Here is a 19,391-nt window from a genome sequence, read left to right on the forward strand (position 1 = left end):
GTCCCAGTGACCAGGGCTCTTTGACTGTGAAAGAAGTGCACTGAGGTCTGAGATAAACGTGAGAACACCCAACCACAAAGCTGGGCAGAGGCTTCTGAACTATCCCCAGGGCCTGGCCCCACATCCTGTCTCAACGTTGCTTCCAAAGGGACCAGGCAGTCAGTCATGCTACCGGCTTTGCCAAGCACTGGGATGGGTGGATTCCAGGAGGCAGGTTGGAAAGAAGGCTCTTCCAAGTGATGTTCAAAATGACCCAAAACTCAATTATATTCCATCAGACCTCAGTTGCTGCCATATCCAAGGAAAATTCAAGTAGAATTCCTGTGCATCAGTGCTTCCTACTTTGACTATGCCCTGGAATGACCTAGAGGTGCTTTTGAACCTCCCAATGCCTAATCTATAGCCCAGATGGATTCTGAAGTTCTGGAGAAGGGAGCTGGGCATCAGGTTTTTATAGCTCCTGAGGGCTCTAAAAAGCAGGCAAGGCTGAAGAGTTCTGCTAGACCCCTTCAGCAGCCTTTTGTATTTCCCTCCCTCATCCCACCCCTTGAGGGTCTTCTCAATGTCCACTTTTGGGGGTCATTCAAACTGCTAGACATGGGAAAGGAGATTTTCTTAGAGCCTGTACCATTCCCATATTGCCTCAGAAGGTTTAAAGTGAAAATGTCTAACACTTTGACCTTGAAACAGAAAGAAGGGTTGATCTTCTAGACATCATGAGGGAAGGAGAAGCAGGATTTGGTGGAGATCACAGGTCATAAAGGAAAGGGGGCAGGTATTCAAGCTGACCAGACTGGGCTTGGGCTCCATTCTTCTTGAGCAATTCTTCCCTGGGAAAACCCATCAACCTCGCTGAACCTTAATTGCTTTATCTTTAACATTAAGATAATAATGTCTACCTTTCGAGGACTAGAGATAAGGAACAGCAAACAGCCAGGTGTAGCAGGTGATACAGTCACCAGTGGTATAACTTATGGTGATTTCTTAAATTAAGACAGACGAGTAAGAAGAATTAAAAGCTGGAGTTTGATACCCGAAGACCTCTGACCCTCAATCCCTTCACCTGTAAAACAGGGGTAATGTTCCAGGTTGAATAGCCACCCCCCCCCCCCCAATATTTATGTCTACCTGGAACTTCAGAATGTGACCTTATGTAGAAATAGGATCTTTGCAGAGGTGATTAGTTAATTGATCATCTTCCAAATAAGTTAGATGAGAAGTGATCATCTCCCCTAGTCTCATAAGGGGGAAGGGGGACAGTCTCAAAGCAAAGGGAGCACAAGGAAATCCCAGAAACCTGGAGACAGACAGGCTTGTGTGGCCCTGAGTTCCTTCCCTAGGAGAGGGGACAAGTTTCCTGGCCAACAAAGTGTTCTAGGAACAAAACTTCCTTTTTTAATTTCCTCAACTGAAGAGCCTGATCTAGAAAACCATCCCTTCTTTTGCTTCTACCACTGTGGGAGAAGAGCCTGGCATCTCCATGGCACAGGTGGATTTAACTCTGGAGCTCCATATCTTTCTCCTCTAGGCACCACCCCTGCAGCCAAGAAAGGTGCACTCGCGGATGGGGGACATCTCTGTGGTGGGTAGTTTGAATGAAATCATTCTGGACTCAGGGAAGCCCTAAAAGCAATGGCTGGTGTCTTTTTTTTTTTTAAATTAATTATTTTTATTAACATATAATGTATTATTTGCCCCAGGGATACAGGTCTGTAAATCATCAGGCTTACACACTTTACATCACTCAACGTATCACATACCATCCCCAGTGTCCATAACCCAACCACCTTCTCGGCACACCCCCCTTCCCCCCAGCAGCCCTCAGTTTGTTTTGCGAGATTGAGTCTCTTACAGTGTCTTTAAAAGAGAAAAGAGAGACAGATTTGGACACAAATTTCAGATTCCCACTATGGTAAGAGGCACAGAGACACCCAGGGTAGAATGTCATATGGAAATGGGAGCCGAGATTAGAGTGGTGCAGCCATATACCAAAGATTTTCAGGGGCCATGGAAAGAAGCCTTCTTCGCTAGAGGCTTCTAGTGTCACAGTGTAGCTGCACCTTAGTTTCAGGCTGCTGGCCTCCAGAACCGTAAGAGGTTAAACTATTGCTTTTAAGCCATCTAGTCTGTGGTCCTTTGTTGCAGCAGCTCTGGGAAACAAATACAGATAATAATAGCTCTACCACTTCTAGACTATTACCACTACAAGTGAATTTATACTGTAAATATAATTAAATTTAGTGATGGTTAATCTAGGCTAAATGTTAACTGGGATTATCCAGATGCTGGATAAACAGTCCAGCCTGATGCTGATTGACACCCGGAGGTCTTTCAAGGGTGACTGTATGAGAGATGAAGTGACGGGACAAATGTTGAGTGGAGAAGGAGACGAGGTAAGAGGCAGTCGTGCAATAAGTCAAATGTAAGAGCTGTTCGCCCTGGGCATCTCCACCTACCAACAGGGAAGAGAGCTGCTTCCCTTACATCTCAGGCGCACAGCACAATCCCTTGTAATGCATACATAAACACATTCACTCTCAAATAGCTCAGACCCTTGCTGGTTCTCATCCTCAGAGACTCTGCACCCCCATCCTGGAGTTGCACTTTCCATCTCTTGCCCAGTAAGCAACCACAGGACCAAGATTGATGGGCATGTGGCATTTTCACTCAACCCCTTAGAAGGCACAGCAATCTCCCTTTATGGTTGGAAAGGCAGTCATGGAAGTAATCCCTGTTTTCAGTAATCCCAGGGTCTAATATGGCTCCCAGGTCAGCCCCCAAGAGGTCATCTGTGAACTGGAAGGACATTTTGCAACAAGTCTTTTCTTTCCCATGATGTGGGATTTACCCGGAAATCCCCGCCATGGAGCAGGGAGGAATGACTGAATTGGCTGCAGACCTATCTCTTGGCATCTTCCCCTTTGCTTTATGATATGCAAGGGCACCGGAAGGGCGAAATGGCCACTTATTAGAGGAAAATATGGACAATACCAATGCAATTTATTTTATAATAAAAAGAATTTTACTTTACGTGACTTTCAAAATTAGCGAACTTGAGATAACAACGCACGTATATAAAATGACAACATGAGTGCATTTTAGAATAAACTCAGGAAAAGTTTCCCCGGGGAATAAAACCCAACACCTCAGACTGAGAGTTTTCAGAACTGAATATCAGGTTCCTGTCAAGGTAAGAGTCATACGGTATTTGTTTCCTTAACTCAACTTCATCTAACTTCATTATTTGAGTCTTAATAAAATTAAGTGTTGAGAGAAAACAAATCCCTACAGTGTCACCAAAGGTGGCAGCTCAGGGAAGACGTACACCTTCAGCGGAAGGGTTTGTAAGCTCTGGCAGTGGAAATGTTTGTTCTCGTCTTCCTGCCTGCCTCTCAGAGGGGCTGAGTCTAGAAGGGCAGTGCTCACACAGTGAGCAGAAGCAGGGCTTGCTTCGACACTCCCACAGATGCTGCAGGAGGAAAGGCTGCAAACTCCTAACCTTAATGCAAATGGCCAGAGCCCCATGAATGAATGAATGAGTCCTACAGTAAGGTGGAACGCTCTGTTTGTTGTTCAACTGCAACCAGGTTGCAGTCTTATGGTTGGATTAAGAAATCGAAGTAATGGGGGCGCCTGGGTGGCTCAGTGGGTTAAAGCCTCTGCCTTCGGCTCAGGTCATGGTCCCAGGGTCCTGGGATCGAGCCCCACATCGGGCTCTCTGCTCAGCGGGGAGCCTGCTTCCTCCTCTCTCTGCCTGCCTCTCTGCCTACTTGGGATCTCTGTCTGTCAAATAAATAAATAAAATCTTAAAAAAAAAAAAAAAAGAAAGAAATCGAAGTAATGGTCACAACATATTTCAGGTAATACAATGGAAAACAATAGGATGGAAAATAAAGGGGTCTATCACACATATTGAAAGAAGGTCTATCACATATATGAAAGTGTGTGTCTGGGGGTGCCTGGATGGCTCAGTGGTTAAGCCTTGGCCTTTGGCTCAGGTCATGATCTCAGAGTCCTGGGATTGAGCCCCACATCGGGCTCTCTGCTTAGCAGGGAGCCTGCTTCCCCCTTTCGCTGCCTGCCTCTCTGCCTACTTGTGATCTCTGTCAAATAAATAAATATTTTTTTAAAAAGTGTGTGTTTCTATAGTCATGATGTAAAATGTATTTCTGAGGTATCAGTCAGTAAGACTTTGGTGGAATGGAAACCAGTGGGGCATGTGTGTTGGGTAGATCTAGGTTTAAATTCCCATGCCACCAGGAGGCACTGAACATGTTACCCAAATCTGAGTGTCAAATATGCATTTAAAGTCTACTGTATATGACACATTGGGTCCTGTGTGGGAGATACAACAGTGACAGGTCCTGTTGCTTGCTCTCAAAGTAGCCCAGTGTACCTTGAGTAAGTGTCCATCCTTCCTCAACACTTCAGGAGCTCTGGGACTGGTTGACGAGATGTGTGGGTAAGAAGGAAACTTGGCAGGGTAACGGGATGTCTCAGTCCATTGACTTACTGATTTTGGCTCAGGTCCTGATCTCAGGCTCCCTACTCAACAGGGGATCTGCTTCTCCCTCTCCCTCTGCTGTTCCCCGTGGTTGCACTCTCTGTGTCAAATAAATAAAATACTAAAAAAACAAAGAACAAAAAACAAACAAACAAAAAAAAACACCAAAAACAAGACAGGGATCTTGGGGAAAGTAAATCCAGGTGAAGCCCTTCAAGAGCCAACGTAATCCAAATTTTTCTTTGCCTGCCTCCTCTCTTTTTAAGAATGGTGACAATCCAACACTAAGTCCTCTCTCCAGTTCCAGAGTAAATTGAAATTCCTGTAGTGCCAGCCAGATAACCAAGACTGGAAATATGAAGAATGACATGTCTCCAGTCGTTCTCCATGCCTCTTCTTTCCACTCCTCCAAAGGCATGCAGAATTTTGTTGACCCACCAGTGGCCAAGATCACTGTCCAGTTCTCTTGGTTGTACACTGACCATAAATCATCTCCCTCAGAGTGAGATGGAGAGCCAGGACCCATAACCAGTCATCTCTTGGCCATTCATGTGATAAAAACTTGTGAACTAGGTAAGGTTTGTTCTTGGGGTCTGCAGCTGACCCTTTCTGAACCTCTTTATTTCCAATATCCTCATTTTCACTCTGCTAAGCATACTTTTTCCCATATTACTTGCTTTCAAGTCATCAAATATCCTTCATTGATCATTGAATACGAATGAGTGTAAGTCAACAGTTACCTCTCTCATTTATGAGTTAGATGGGTCTCTCCATGTTCAGTGGAATACTTTATCAATGGTGAGGGACTTTTTTTGTACATTAGTAAGATATCTGGAGTGGCAGTAAGAACAGAGACCCTTTCCATGGTCCCTGCCATACCATGGAAATGGTTAAAGAAGTCTCAAGACAAAGAAGAGTCAGACTAGACCAAATCCTAATGCTAAGAGCTATCATCTGTAAGAAAGGGCCAAGCAGGCACCTGAAAGAAAATAAATTCTGATGTCAACAGAATTTGTCTTCAATGCTCTCCTGCTCCCAATTCTCTTTTGGGGACCAGTCTCCCTGATTTGGATCTGTACCCTGTAGGCACTCTTTAGGGTCATCTGGACTGTCCAGTCAATCCGTCTGGAGCTCCACTCACATGCGGTGTTTATTCTCCAGGCCATTCCTCATCTGCTTTTCCTTTTTTTCAAAATTTACTTGCTCTATATTCCATTCTGTCAGTGGGTTTTCCGCTGCTGAGTCCCGTGGAACTATAAGTTGATCACCACTGGTAACAGGATTCTGGGATTTAACGTGGAGAGAATATCTTCAGTGAAACAGTAGCTCTCATGTTGACCACCTCAGCTTCTGCGACGGGAAGGATTATTGGTGAGGAAGCCTATAGAATGAAGACGCTGTAAGTTACCCCTAAGTCAGTTCTCTGTATATAGTGCTAGTACTCTCACGGAGCAAAGGTAGGTCTTGTTAGGGTTACAGACAACTCAATGCATGGTCCCTGGCCTCAACGAGCTTGCAGTCCAGCAGGTAGGACAGCGAATCTTGGATGCCACCACCCCTTGAAATAATCTTACTTACTCATGGTAGGTATTATCATGCGACTTTAAAGAATCAAGCCTCTAAATAGTAAACTCTTTCCCCAGCGTCTATATACGTAGTGAGAGGTGGAGTCAGGATTTGAATTCAGATCAGCCGTGGTTCTCAAACTCACGTTCTTTCCAGTGTCCCAACTGCTATGGGAACAGAAGCGAAGAGGCTGGAGGAGGGACAGAGATGCAGGGCTGGGTGGGATGGGTGTGGCCTGCTCCGGGGTCGGGGTCAGAGAAGGGAATGAGCCTTGTGGCTCGGAGAGCTAGAGCCAGCCTTGTAGGACACCGGGAAGTGGCGACAAGTCAAGTCTGAAGCCCTGAAGAACAACTTGTTTGCACGACAGTCGCTGGACCAACAGAGGTCTTTTCAGGGAGGGAGACCAGTTTAAGGCAAGGCCTGGAAATAGGAATAAAATAATCCCAAAGGCCAAAACAGGAGTATTCAAGGGGATGAAAATTATTTCTTGTGGCTCACCTGCTCTTAGACCACATCCCTGTTCAGCAGAGGCAGGCCAGGAGAGCCAGCATGGGAGAAGGTTTCCCTCGTCTAAGTGCAAACCTGGCCCGGCCCCCAGTCCTGTCTGGAGCCACTGCTCCAGAGGAAGATGGTCAGGGTCCCCAAGATGAGGGGCTTTTTCTCAGAAGCCCCTGACACACAGGCTGCATGTGAACTTCTGGGGAAGGAGGGTGAGGAAGCCAGGTGCTTCTCCCTTCCCTTTTTGGAATTCCGGCCAGTTTCAATTTACATAACACAGCTTAATCCACAGAAACAGGAGCTGGGAGGCAGGTTCTTTCTCCCTTTCTCTTTTTTTTCTCTCTGAGACACGGAAACCTTTATTTTCTCCCTACACCACAAACCGGTGCTGTTAAATAATATTGGATAATTGCACCTGTCGTACTCCCCATATTGTGAGGAGGAAAAATAATTGCTGGTTTTCTGCTTTGCAGTTTAGCTGTGACTTCGTCATTTGACTCGGAGCATGTCATTTTCTCCCATTTTAGACTGTGTACAGTCAAACTGTGTGAAAGGACCGTGGATAGCAGCCCTGCGTGTGTGAGTGGGCGCGGGCCTCATTCAGCAATGATTTCTAATTTATACAGCATTGAAAATCCACAGCTATAAATAAACAGTTCTGACTGGCTTTGCTGCCTACTCAAGTGCTTTATTAAAAAAAAAAAAAAAAAGGAAAAGAAAAGAAAAAGAGCCACCAACTGCATGAGAGAGGGAAACAGCATCTGGGAATGGATTCTGGTTTCTGACACTTGGGCCCGGAAGGGAGAGGCCCAGACTTGGGATGGGTTCAGGGCTCAGCCAGGCAGCCTTCTGGGAAGCCCGGCCTCCCCACTCCTCCCTCTGCCCCCTCCCCTGCCCACGTGCACACGCCATGTGTTTGGGGATTACAGTATATGCAACTAACTTCCTGTTATGACAAGTATTGCAAGCGAGTAGGTGCCGAGGAGCTGAAAATAGCTTGAGAAATGTATGACCCATTTGAGGAGAGGATGGGGCTAATGGATTGTTTAGGCAAACAAAGTTTAATCTTCACCCCATGCCGAAAATTGGTGCTTCATGTGATAAAGCAGCTCTAGAACCCACGGAGACCAGTCCACAAGGCACTGGAGGCATTCCTCTCTCTGCCTCTGTGGTTGAGAGTCTCCACCAAGTTGGGGTCCTCCGACCACCACCTTTTGTCCAGCCTTGCAAAGAGACACGCATTTTTGCTTTGTTAAGTGGAAGCTTTCAGATGGCCGGTTATGGCTCTGCTCTATAATCAAGTGATAGGTGGGCTCAGGAATCGACCACGCGTATGACCTTGGACCAGCCGTTGCCCTCCTCGGAAGCCAGTGGCATACCAGAGTCAGCTCCTGTGCTCTTTGAGAGGACCAAGGGCTTATGCATCTCTCTTCCCAGCTCTGCATTCAGTGGCCCATGGCTAGCTTGAAAGAAGTTGTGGTGGAGTGTTCACACCGCAGAATGGGCAAATGCTCCAATTTTCTTTTTCCCACAGTGTTGGTTTTTAAACATTTACCAGCCCACCAATATCAGAAACTTGGTTTCTTCATTTGGAAAAGGAGGACATGATACAGCTTCTGCTTAAATGATTCTGGTGAGGATGAAATGAACCATGGGGGTGAGGGCATGGCCTTACACAAAAATTATTGCTGATTCTCTCCCTGTGTGGTTGGCATTGTCTTCTAACCCCTATGGACCTGACCTTCTGTAGGCAGCAAATCCTAGACCTCTTAATGACCGTTTGTTGTGTTTCATGTTTGCTGCACGTGTTTTGTTGCTTCTCCTTTCTTAAGTTCCAGCAGGACAGGAGAACCACTTACCTACTGGTGTATTTGCTCAGTGGGAGGTGGTTCTCAGGTATTTCTGGCATTGGAATGGATCCTGCAGGATGGTCAATCATACAAAAATCAAGGTTTAATTTGGTTCCAGGGACAGTGAAGCCACAAATAGAATTCTGCAGGTTCATCCCCACCAGGAGCTTACTATCACTCTAAGAAGTATGCAGCCCCAGTCACCTTTGGGGTGTGGAAAATTTGGGTGATCCCCTGTGGGCTTCGTGTTTGGGGAATTTCCACTGTGACAACTGCTTCTGGGCTCCTGCTTAGACCAGGTGTTCTGAGCACTCAAGCAGCCACAGTTCAATCCAAAAAGACTTGCGGCTCATGTTTATATATTAGTAGATAAAGGATTAGGAAGATAGCAGGTTTGTTGGTGCCTGTCCTAGGCATCCTGGCGCTGCCTGCCCAGTTGTGGCAGTCTGCCCTCTTCTCTAACTCAAGACTGTTTTTGGTATTTCTGAGGTTTTCTGGTCTTGGAATAGATATGGCACAGTGGCCAGTCATAGAGCCATCAAGTTCTGATGTGGTTCTAGGAATAGGTTTTACCAAATTTTACCATTTTTGCCAAATTTCTCCTGCATGGTGTTAGGTTGGGAAACCCAAATACAATTTACTCTGCTGCCCACACCCAGCCCACACGACCCTGGTGACGCACCACTGGACTCCATGCTTACCCACCAGTAGACCCTTATCATCCACGTTCTTTACAAAATGTGCCTGTGAATAAACACCCAGGAAAATTTCCTGGGAAGATCAGAGCAGAGTTCGTGAATGTGTTAATCCCCTAGCCATCAGCTTTGTTAAAGCATAAGCTAACTGTATCAAATGTATCAAAGCATTCTCAGGGATCCTCATAGCCATGTCACTTCCCATCACTTACTCCCCAAGAGTGGTGTGCATTTGACGAAGGAAGCAATATTCGAATGGAAGAGATTTCGATGATGATGTCGCAAAACCCCATATTTGCTCACAAGAGGGGCAGATTTCTCCATAATTTTTATAACTTACTTTCTCATTGCCCAATTAATTTGCTCTCTGATCAGGTGGACAGATGACTTCGGTAGCATCCATCTCCCTACATCTCTGTCTCGACTGAGGAAAACAAAATAGATGAGCAGTCCATGAAAATAGCTAGTTGATGAAAACACTTGATTTTAGAAAAGTTGGACTCATTAAAAATGGCATAGGACTGGGAGTTAGAAGATCAGGGGGACAAATGCCGTCACCTTAGTCGTGATACTAGCTCCTTGGCCCTCGTGCAGATTACTTCCCAGCTAGGTCCTCAACACCCTCCTCTGTAAGGTGAAGAGTTTTGGTGATGCCAAATCCCTTTCTCTCTCTAAACATTCTCTAATGTTGAGTTTACGTGAATTTCCTTGGACTTTGGCAGATTTTCACCACAGAGGCCAGATAAAGGTAACAGATTCTGAGACAGAAGTTGTTGTTTTTGGCATGTCCAGTAAACTTGCAAAACAAAACAAAACAAAACAAAAAAACCCCAGAGTCCCCACATTAAGCTACCTTCATAAACACTCTTATTAAATTTAAATGTCATTCACTGTCCTTTCTACCTTCCTATGTTGCTCCACCACCTCCCTCAACCCGAAAAGAAAAGAAAAGAAAAGAAAAGAAAAGAAAAGCAAAGAAAAGAAAAGAAAAGAAAAGAAAAGAAATAGAAATGAAACTCTCATGTTTTCTTCCTCCTTTGTTCTTGGAAAACCGCCTGGGATCACTTCCTCTTCTTCCTTGGCTTCATCATGTCACCTGTACGATGAAGAACAGAGACATCAGACTTCAGGGTTTCCCTAATGGGTATTCTTGCATGGGTAGATATTCACCCTGACGTGGGACAGTGGAAAGTCAAGGACACTTAGCCACTTAGGTAGGAAGATGTACTTTGTGGAGTTCTGAAAACCTTCCACCTCTACAGAAAGGACAAGAAGCAGCTCTCTTGTCCCCACTGGTGCTTGACTCATAGGTAACCTGTTGACCAATAGTGTCATTTGCCTTCATAGGGTTCTGTAGGTCAAATGTGAGCCACTGATTGAAGTTGCTCTTGGCCAAGTGTTTACAGGCTGCACACAATCCATCGACAAACTCTAAGATTGTGCAAATGGAGATGAAGAGACCTCAAATTAGAGAAGGAATAGAAAACTGGAGATTCACCTAATTAGGGTTCATTCCATGACCTCTCCTGAAATCAACTGAACAGCCTGAATGGAGGAGTACTGGCATATTGATTGGATATTAGTGAGCTCACTGGAAAGGCTTTCTTCTGCTAAAATTATAACACTGCATTTCTAGAATGACTTCCATTCAACAAGTTGTTACCTCTCTATTTATTGATCATAAACCTTTGCATACGCTCTGAAGTTTCTAATACTCCGTTAATGCATTATCCTTCCCACCTGTTGTAAATGTTATCAATCCTACTTTGAAAACTTTTCTCAAATCAGCCTCTCCTTGCACATTCCACAGCGCTGTTAGTCCTGACTCAGTGCCATAGAAACCTCATGCTTTTATTTCCATGCTTTACCCTTCAAGTCCTGCCCCAGTCCGTCAGTTGTGCCCTAAATGTCTTCTACTAATTTTATTTTGCTAGAATTGCCCTCTCAGAGGTGATAGTGACTGATGACTTGAAGTCTCCCTCATCACACTGATTTTCTAGGACAGCCGACTCCTAATCACACAGCCCTTGGGGCCATCCTATATTAATGCCTCTCAACATTTCTAAGTACAGTGCTCTCTCTTCTTCTTCTTCTGCTCATCAATCCAGATATCCTCAGTCACTCTAGGGAAGCCTTCCTAAGCTACGCAGCTTTATGTCCTTTTCCTTTATGTTCTCACTAATTTTTTGATGTAGACTGTCTCCTGCCCCATCAGGTCTTCTGTATGTTAAGTCTACAAGTACAAACCCAGAACCTTCTCTTTTCTGAAGCATACACTCTTTGCCTGTAATAAATCCTTTGTCATCTGAATTACACATTAATTCCTTCATTTTCAAGAGCTTGGGCAACATAAACTTCTCAACTTAGTTGCCTCTGCGGTCCCTCTGAAGGCTTCTAAAACCCTCTTACCAACCCCAGCCATTTGAGTTTAACTGTAATCATAACCACACTCCTCCAACACCAGGTGCCCAGGATTGGAGAGTCCTTCTCTATGGATGAAATAAAACAGATACTGAAGGCTTAGAGAGAACAAGCCCAGGAGAAGTGATGGCCAGAAGTTCTTTTGGGGAGGAAAGCAGGTGGCTCCTTCCTGAGATCAGAGTCTCCCACATCCAACACTAAGCACCTAGACAGAGCACTAAGACATTGACATAGGCCTGCAAATACACTAGAGAAGGCATCGTCCCAAAATGTGTCTCGGGACGGACTTCCAACAGTCATCTCTTCTGTAGTGATTTACGTGTGTGAACATCACAGAAATCATATTTTTCTTTTGTTCATAGCAGGTGGAAGGTGGGCCCTTATTCTTGAATTCTCTTGGAGAAGAGCAGTCTCTAGGCTTCTCTGAGTCTTGAGAATTTATCTCTGACTCTGATTCCAATACATGGCTGGAGATTAGGGAGCTGTTGACTTAGTGATAGGTTGTATTATCTTAATCAAACAAAGTCCACAACATGGATTTCATATTCTGATTGGGAAATAATATTGTTTGTTATCCTTCTTTCCTTCATGGAAGGGTAATTTTTCCAGTGGAACACCTCCTAGTTGGCAGTTAGGAAGCTAAGCCCAACCCTGATTCATTTTAGTCCTTTCTTTATCCTCTGTTAGATAGTACCAAGGAATAGAGATATCCTAGGCCAAACATTTAATGTTTGTCTTGTGCAAGATCCAAAAGGTTTTTGCTGTCATAGCAAAAAAAAAAAAAAAAAAAAAAAAATCAATCAACATCACTATGGATACCATGGATACCATATATAATTATATTCCTTATTATTCCAATAGTCAGAAACAGAGTAAGTAAAAACATTATATTCACTAAGATTTACACCTATGTTTCTACAATCACAAAAGCTAGTGCTGCTAGACTTTGAACTGAAAATTTGAAGAACATTTGCCTAGTTTCCGTGGGTTGGCTTGGAAAAGGGTGAGAAGGCAGATGGTTGGGGAGATAGGAGGTGTTATAAGAATGAGGTTTGAACATGAACATGAATGAGTAAAAGTTTCAGTGCAGACGTAGCATGAAGGAGATGGAGCTGAGGTTCTGGCTGGAGAAATCCTTGTGGGAAAAGAGGCAGTGAAAGAAGGAGAAGCAATAATCCAACATGGATTCCGAGCTGAGAGAGATGAAATTAGGACAAGAAAGGCAAAAAGGAGATATATTTGTTATTAACCAAATGCTGCTCCTGTGGTACCATGCTTTCAAAATACACATGGAATTATCTCCTGATAAGAGTCTTTTGTTATGAAATGATCAGAGGCAATGTGCAAGGCAGAAAAAAAACTTAAATTTCTTCATGGCTAAAACTAAAGATGGCCTCTAAGTAGCTTTCAGCAATAAAATATCTCTTTAAAAAATCTGGTCTACGGAAAATAGTATTAAAGGAAGGTTTTAATGTCCTTCTCTCCAAGCCATAGCCACAAAGTCACTTGGTTAGACTTGAATTTTCAGCTTTTGAACTCTCCTTAGGGGGGAAAGGATTTATGGTCTCAGGTCCTGACAAAGGATAGTCTGACTCCTGGCACATTGCCCTCAGGAATGTTAACAGAGGGGTCAAGGGCCAGAGATAAGCTGATTGCCTCTCCAGCCACACCTACCTAGAAGGGGCCCTGCCATGTCCATCTGGGAGCACTTAGTTCCTTTTTGTGCCTGATAGATTCTTTAGGTTGTGTTTTTCTTTCTGAGGAACTCCTGTCTTGATGTCAGCAGTCTTGCGTCTTATCAAGGAAAAGAGAGAGAGAAAGAAGAAAGAAAGAAAGAGAGGGAAGGAAGAAAGAAAGGAAGAAAGAAAATTAGGTACTCCAGGGGCAGACAGACAAGGAGGCCTATCCTGGAATCCCTTGGCAGCCCTTTTTTCCGGGTGTAAAGAATATCTGAGGCTTCCCTAGGTGCTCAGATATGGTGGACCAAGCTTATAATGATCTGCAGAGCCTGCTTCCCCTTGCCTGACTCCTACTATTGTTTGAAATCTACATTCCATCTAACTAAATAGAAATTGAATCTTTCCTGGTGGGTGTCTGGTCTCTGTATGTGACCCTGTGCTTGTCCAGCCCTCTGTCCTATGACACATAAAAGCTAGCAGAGGGAAGGGGGGACATGGTGACAAGTCAGGAATGATGGCTCTCTGGAAACTCTCTAGAGCTTTTTGAGCCCCAGCTTCTTCTTGACGACCAGCAGGACCTTCCTGAGGGCCTGACAGCTTTGTCTCCCTGGTACACAGAGCCAGATCCATGCACCTGCGTACTCCTGAAGGATAACACCCACTATCCAAGTTGACATTTGACTACTGGCATCACCTCTTACTACTGCCCTTCTCTCTCTTCTCTGACATGACACATGAGGAGGTAGAAAGTAGATAGACATTCAGCGAGTGTGGCCGTCTCTGCTACAGACCAGCAGCATTGGAATCTCCGGGTGTACACATTAGGAGGAGGGAATCCCACACTGTACCTTAGATCTCCTGAATGAGAATTTATATTTTAACAAGAGCCTCATTTTAACAAGATTTGGAAGCACATAAGTTTGGGAAGCCCTACTCTGAGATCATGGCTCTTGACCCTAACTATAAATTAAAATAACTGGACAGCTTTAAAAAAAATATCAATGTCAAGTTCCCATCTCCATAGATAGGGATTTAACTGGTCTGGGGTGGACCAGAGAATTAGTATTTTGAAGACTCCCCCGGTGCCTTCATAATGTGGAATAAAGGTTAAGGACTATTGCTAGAGAGATACTTCCATATTATACGGGCCTTGACTGATATTTCAGCTATGTAATTGTTGCTTTCCATCGCCTTCAGCTGAATATGGATGCATACAATTCAGATGCATACATTGAAGGACAGGATGGGATACCCACATAGGAAAGGCTACTGATTTTTGAGGAGGTAGAATGAGCTTAACAGCAATGAATCCCACGTGCCAGGCCCTGTTTTGGTCACTTGACACTTCTCAAGTCTTTTATGCTTCTCCACAATGTCAGGAGGAGGGTGCTAGTGCTGTCTCCATGATGCACAAGGAAAGCTGGAAGACAAAGATATTAAGTGCCTTGCTCAGGGTCATGGGTCTACCAATAGCAAGACCAAGGTAGAAACCCAGGCAGTGTGGCACAGAACTTTTCTCCCAACCACTGCCTCCCATGGCATCACCAAAGCTCTCCTTAGAATTGTGCTGTCATCCAAGAAAGCTCATGTGTGTAAAGAGGTGACAAAGTAGGGTTAGCCCTGGATTTGGACAGAAGATGCAGCTGCTTACATGTCTCCACAGATCCATAACAGATTTGGAGAGGCTCAGAGACAGAAGCAGCACACTATTGATCGTCCACACCTCGACAATGCTAAATCACATGGACACTCCCGTGGCAGGCATTCACCGGGGCTGTCCTAGGCAAACTAGCAGGGGTGGTCACCTGACTTAGAGGTTATCCCATCACTGAGAAGTTGAAGTGTTTTGGCACAGCTTACATGGTTGGTTTGTGGCCAGGTGAGAGACATACCCCGGTTTTTTAAATTTCAATTCCAGTGTTCTTATCCCTACTTTGCACTGTCTGCTCTAACGTGCATCTATTTTTCAACAGCTCTCCAACCAGTATACCACAGCACCATCATCTGTGCTCCTTAAATTCTCTGCCCAATACTTGCATCTCCAACCATTACCGTCTCTCCTTGACTGCTGTCCCCAGAAATCCTGTGCACCAAGTCCCATTTAATGCCTAGAGGGAAGAGTCCTTAGACATCCTTTGTCTGCATTGATTGATCCATTGGATACGCCAAAGGAGAGTCTTTGGAGAGTCAAAGATGGATAAGACACACTCATAACCCTTAAGAACTCAGGGTTTTGTGTAAAAACCCAACTCCGTGCAGACCATAGAAGGCTTCCTGGAAGAGGTGAGTTGATATGATTAAGTGGGTGTGAGACAGGCAAAGACTGGGCGTTGTGAGACACTAAAACCCACAGAGGGGAGGGACAACATCAATGTGTAAAGAAAACAAGTAATTTGGTGGTTCTGCTGATGCACGCATTTAGACAATGGAGAGCAAAAGCCGTGGCACTGGTTCACAGAGCCCCCCATGTGTCATTCCAAGAGTTTGGACTTTTATCTGTAAACTTGGGAAGGCTTAAAGTGTTTTAAGCAGAATAAGACACAGAAAAATGTGCTCACATAGATAGCTCTGTTTAGTTTTAGGCAATTTAAAGTGTTCACTGCAACTGGGATGTTAAGTGATCTAATTTCTCTTTTAATTCTTACTAGACCATTTGTAATTATGATCCATTTAGAACTTAACACATTTATGATCCTATTCTGATGCTCTATAGGACTTTTGGTCCAGTCTATTTTTTTTTATAAGATTTTATTTATTTATTTGACAGATAGAGATCACAAGTAGGCAGAGAGGCAGGCGGGGCAGGGGGGCGGGGGGAGGCAGGCTCCCTGCCAAGCAGAGAGCCCGATGTGGGGCTTGATCCCTGGACCCTGGGATCATGACCTGAGCTGAAGGCAGAGGCTTGAACCCACTGAGACAATCAGGTGCCCCTTGGCCAGTCTATTCTTTAAGGAGTTAAAAATCTAGACAGAGGATAGGGACATATGGCCACCTATGTGTGTGACTGTCACTCACCCCAATCTCCACATGTGCATGCGTGTGTGGGTCCACATGGAGATGTTAGCCTATTTGCTCATTGGGACCTAACTGTAGCAAAAAATTGGATGAAGCTCTTAACCAATGAAGCTTATTTTAAAAAGCTTTGTGTTGAAAATATTAAATTTGGTGAAAATTTTTTTAATTTAGCAGATGTCTTAAAGTCACTGGGGAGCAACAACTTAGAAGATAATCATAATTCAGACAATTGTTTAAAAAGGTTATTGGTCCATAAGCTCTGAGTAATCAAGTTTTTCTCTGCAAATTTCAAATGGATTAGTTTCTTCCTTTCTTTCTTCTTCTTTTTTTTTTTCTTAATTTTCATATAGATATGGGGAAGGCATCAAAAATCCTTACCAAGAACTTCAAGGAGCCAAACTAGTTAGAATTAGATGTCAACACATCTGAAATGTCAACACATTTTTTTTTTTCCTCCTCTCTGGATTCCTGTGAGTTGGAATCCTGATTTTGGGAGTAAATTTTAGTATTCCGTGTTTTAAGTGTTTGCTTTCAAGGATAGTGTCTTTGAGATTTCCCCCAACCAGTTACATTCTCCAAGAGTAGAAAACATGTGAAAAAGCCAAATGGCATGCTTATTTCTCCGAGGTCTCATTTTCCTCTCAGAAATATACACTCTTGGGGCGCCTGAGAGGCTCAGTGGGTTAAAGCCTCTGCCTTTGGCTCACATCATGATCTCAGGGTCCTGGGATGGAGCCCTGCTTCGGGCTCTCTGCTCAGCGGGGAGTCTGCCCCCCGCCCCCGCCTGCCTCTCTGCCTCCTTGTGATCTCTACTTGTGATCTCTCTCTCTTTCTGTCAATTAAATAAATAAAATCTTTAGATAAAAGGAAAGAAAGAAATATACAATCTTACGAAACCATCGTGGGTTTTTTTATTGTTGGGTTTATTGTTGGCATTGTTGTTTTTGCTTACACAGGCTTATGTTTCCACACCAGTTTATAGATTGGGTGGAAGATGCCACTTGTGCCATTTCTATTTTGATAGAACAGAATGGCATGTGGGCGTGTGATGTGGGGGACTGTATGTGACTCTTGCTTCCTTATATACAGAATCAGGGTATGCTTCCTGTACTTCCCTTGGGGGATGGGAAAATCATGATTATTTTGCAACCTGACTCTTTGACGGTCACTTTTCCAACAACATAATATTCTGGGGGTGGCCTGGTGGAAGAAGCAAGGGGGAGGATACAGTCTTCCATTTTAAAGTCAGCTGAGTTAAGGTTTTTTTGGTTTAGTTTGTTTGTTGCTGTTTTTAGGAAGCAACATGGTTCCAGCTGCCTATAATTAGAAAGCTTAGCTTACTGACATATTCACTTTGCCCAAGACCCTGCTTAAATGAGAATTCCCATCTCAAGCATAGGATGTGATTTTATCTGGTAAATGTTTTACTAAGGGTTGAGAGGCCACCTAAATGCAGAAGGATGGGAAATCATCTGGGAAGGCACTGCTGAGGTTAGAAGAATAAAGAGGGTCTCTGGACCCTTATCCTTCAAAAATGGAAACCTTGACATGTAACAATTTGTATCCCCCAGTCCCTCACTTACGGGAGGAAGACCCTAAGTTCATTTTTTTTTTTTTTTCCATGCTTCGGGTGGTGATACCTTGCTCTCTGGGTCCTGAGCTCTCTAAACAAAATTATTTTTAGCCTTGAAGTTAAATGAGGTATTGTTTGGGGGAGGAGGAGAAATAATTTGATGGGGTCCTTTGAGAAAATCCAAAGTTCCCCCAGGCTTTCCCTCTGCCTACTTTGGTAGGACCTATCTGAATCCTTTGGACAAAGGCATTAAGCATTACTGCCTTCTGCTTTTGGACTAGTTTCTCCTTCTGTTTCCAGGAAGGATGGAGAGCGTGTAAGGAAGGCATGCCTCTGTAGGTAAAAGAGAAATAAACTGACCCCATTTCCAGTAGTTGAGCTTCTCTCCAAGTAGATAGATGCCAGCACTAAAGACGTAGCTGAGAGAGAAGAAGGCTGTTAGACCCACCGGGCTGAGTTTGGCTAAGACAGGATACACCCACGTACCCGTCTCAGAGTAGATCCACAGGACCCTGCAGAAAATGACAAGTCACAATAATTAGGAAGGCAGGGGCGGGTTGGTGGTAGAGCCATTTTATCCTCAAGATCAATGGGGTTCTGGAGCCAAGGGAGATGAAAAGAAATCATGGGGATCATTTGTCAACAGCTGAGGTGTTCCACAAACCTACAGAAGTGAGTCTTTTCTGGATAAACAGACTTGATTCAAAGAGACATCCTATATCATAAGCTGGACTTGGCTATTTTACCTAATCCATTAGAATTCTGTGTTGGCGAAAGAATATGGGAGAACATCAAACACATCATCAGCCAAAGAGAGTATGTGAGGACACAAATTATTCCTTTCCCTGAGAGGTATGACCTGCTGAGACATTGAACTTGCTGAGACGGCATTGTTCGCTGACTCTCAGCCAGACAAGCAGGTTTGCTTTTCTGTACCTGAGAGTCAGGTGTAGCTTTTCATTAGCCCTCCAAACCTGTTGGGGTCGGAGGGACAGAGATGAGCCACTATTGTTCTATTACGATATGCCTTTTAGAGGTAGGAGGGGTTTAACTGTCGGCCCTGATTTCAGCTACTGAATATAGCCATGGACAGAGTGTTCAGTAGGAAGGGATGGGTTTACAGGAGGCTCAGATCTTGCTCATGTGAGTAGAGAATAGAAGTCATGTCTGGTAGCCAAGAGAAGGAAAAGAAATGCTAGGAGAGGAGCCACGATGTCTAAGCAAAGCCCCAAAAATGCAGTATGCTGGAAACCAACTGCACTGAAAGATGCCAAAATCTGAAATAACTTTTAAAATTAAATATGAGAAACATGATGTATCAACTACAGTTTATAATTGGTTAAGAGGACAGAATCTGGAACCAGCCTTCTGTGATCCAAATCCGAGTTCTGCAACCTATTAGCTGTCTTACCTTCAACAATTTATTCAGCCCTGCTGTCCCCTGCCTTCATGTGATAAGTGAGGAGTGCAAACAGGATCCATATTTTAAAGGTGTTATCAGGATTAAGAGAGTTAACACATGTAAAATAAAATAGCGCCTGGCCCATTGTGAGCCTTTAATCAGAGTTCGAAAGCTTCTCTCTTCTTAGG

At 44.1% G+C, this 19,391-nt stretch overlaps 1 protein-coding gene across 3 annotated transcripts in view; it reads right to left on the reverse strand.

Annotated features, from left to right (window-relative positions):
* Positions 1–2,979: 2,979 nt before the first annotated feature.
* The window catches only part of ADTRP (androgen dependent TFPI regulating protein), a 69,053-nt gene continuing 52,641 nt past the window's right edge, over positions 2,980–19,391 (reverse strand). The window contains exons 6-9 of one of the 3 annotated variants that reach the window (XR_009354924.1): positions 18,162–18,313; positions 13,209–13,328; positions 8,428–10,209; positions 2,980–5,885 (exon numbers count right to left, since the gene is read on the reverse strand). Coding sequence is in view for 1 of the 3 variants with exons in the window: in XM_059179256.1 (XP_059035239.1) it covers positions 10,175–10,209; positions 18,162–18,313 (187 nt within the window). In the remaining 2 variants the exon portion in view is untranslated. Of the gene's footprint in view, positions 5,886–8,427; positions 10,210–13,208; positions 13,329–18,161; positions 18,314–19,391 lie in introns of those variants that run through there. The other 2 variants (XR_009354925.1, XM_059179256.1) reach the window with 2 other exon arrangements.

The sequence above is a fragment of the Mustela lutreola genome, chromosome 6 (assembly GCF_030435805.1).
Source record: "Mustela lutreola isolate mMusLut2 chromosome 6, mMusLut2.pri, whole genome shotgun sequence".
Lineage (NCBI taxonomy): Eukaryota > Metazoa > Chordata > Mammalia > Carnivora > Mustelidae > Mustela > Mustela lutreola.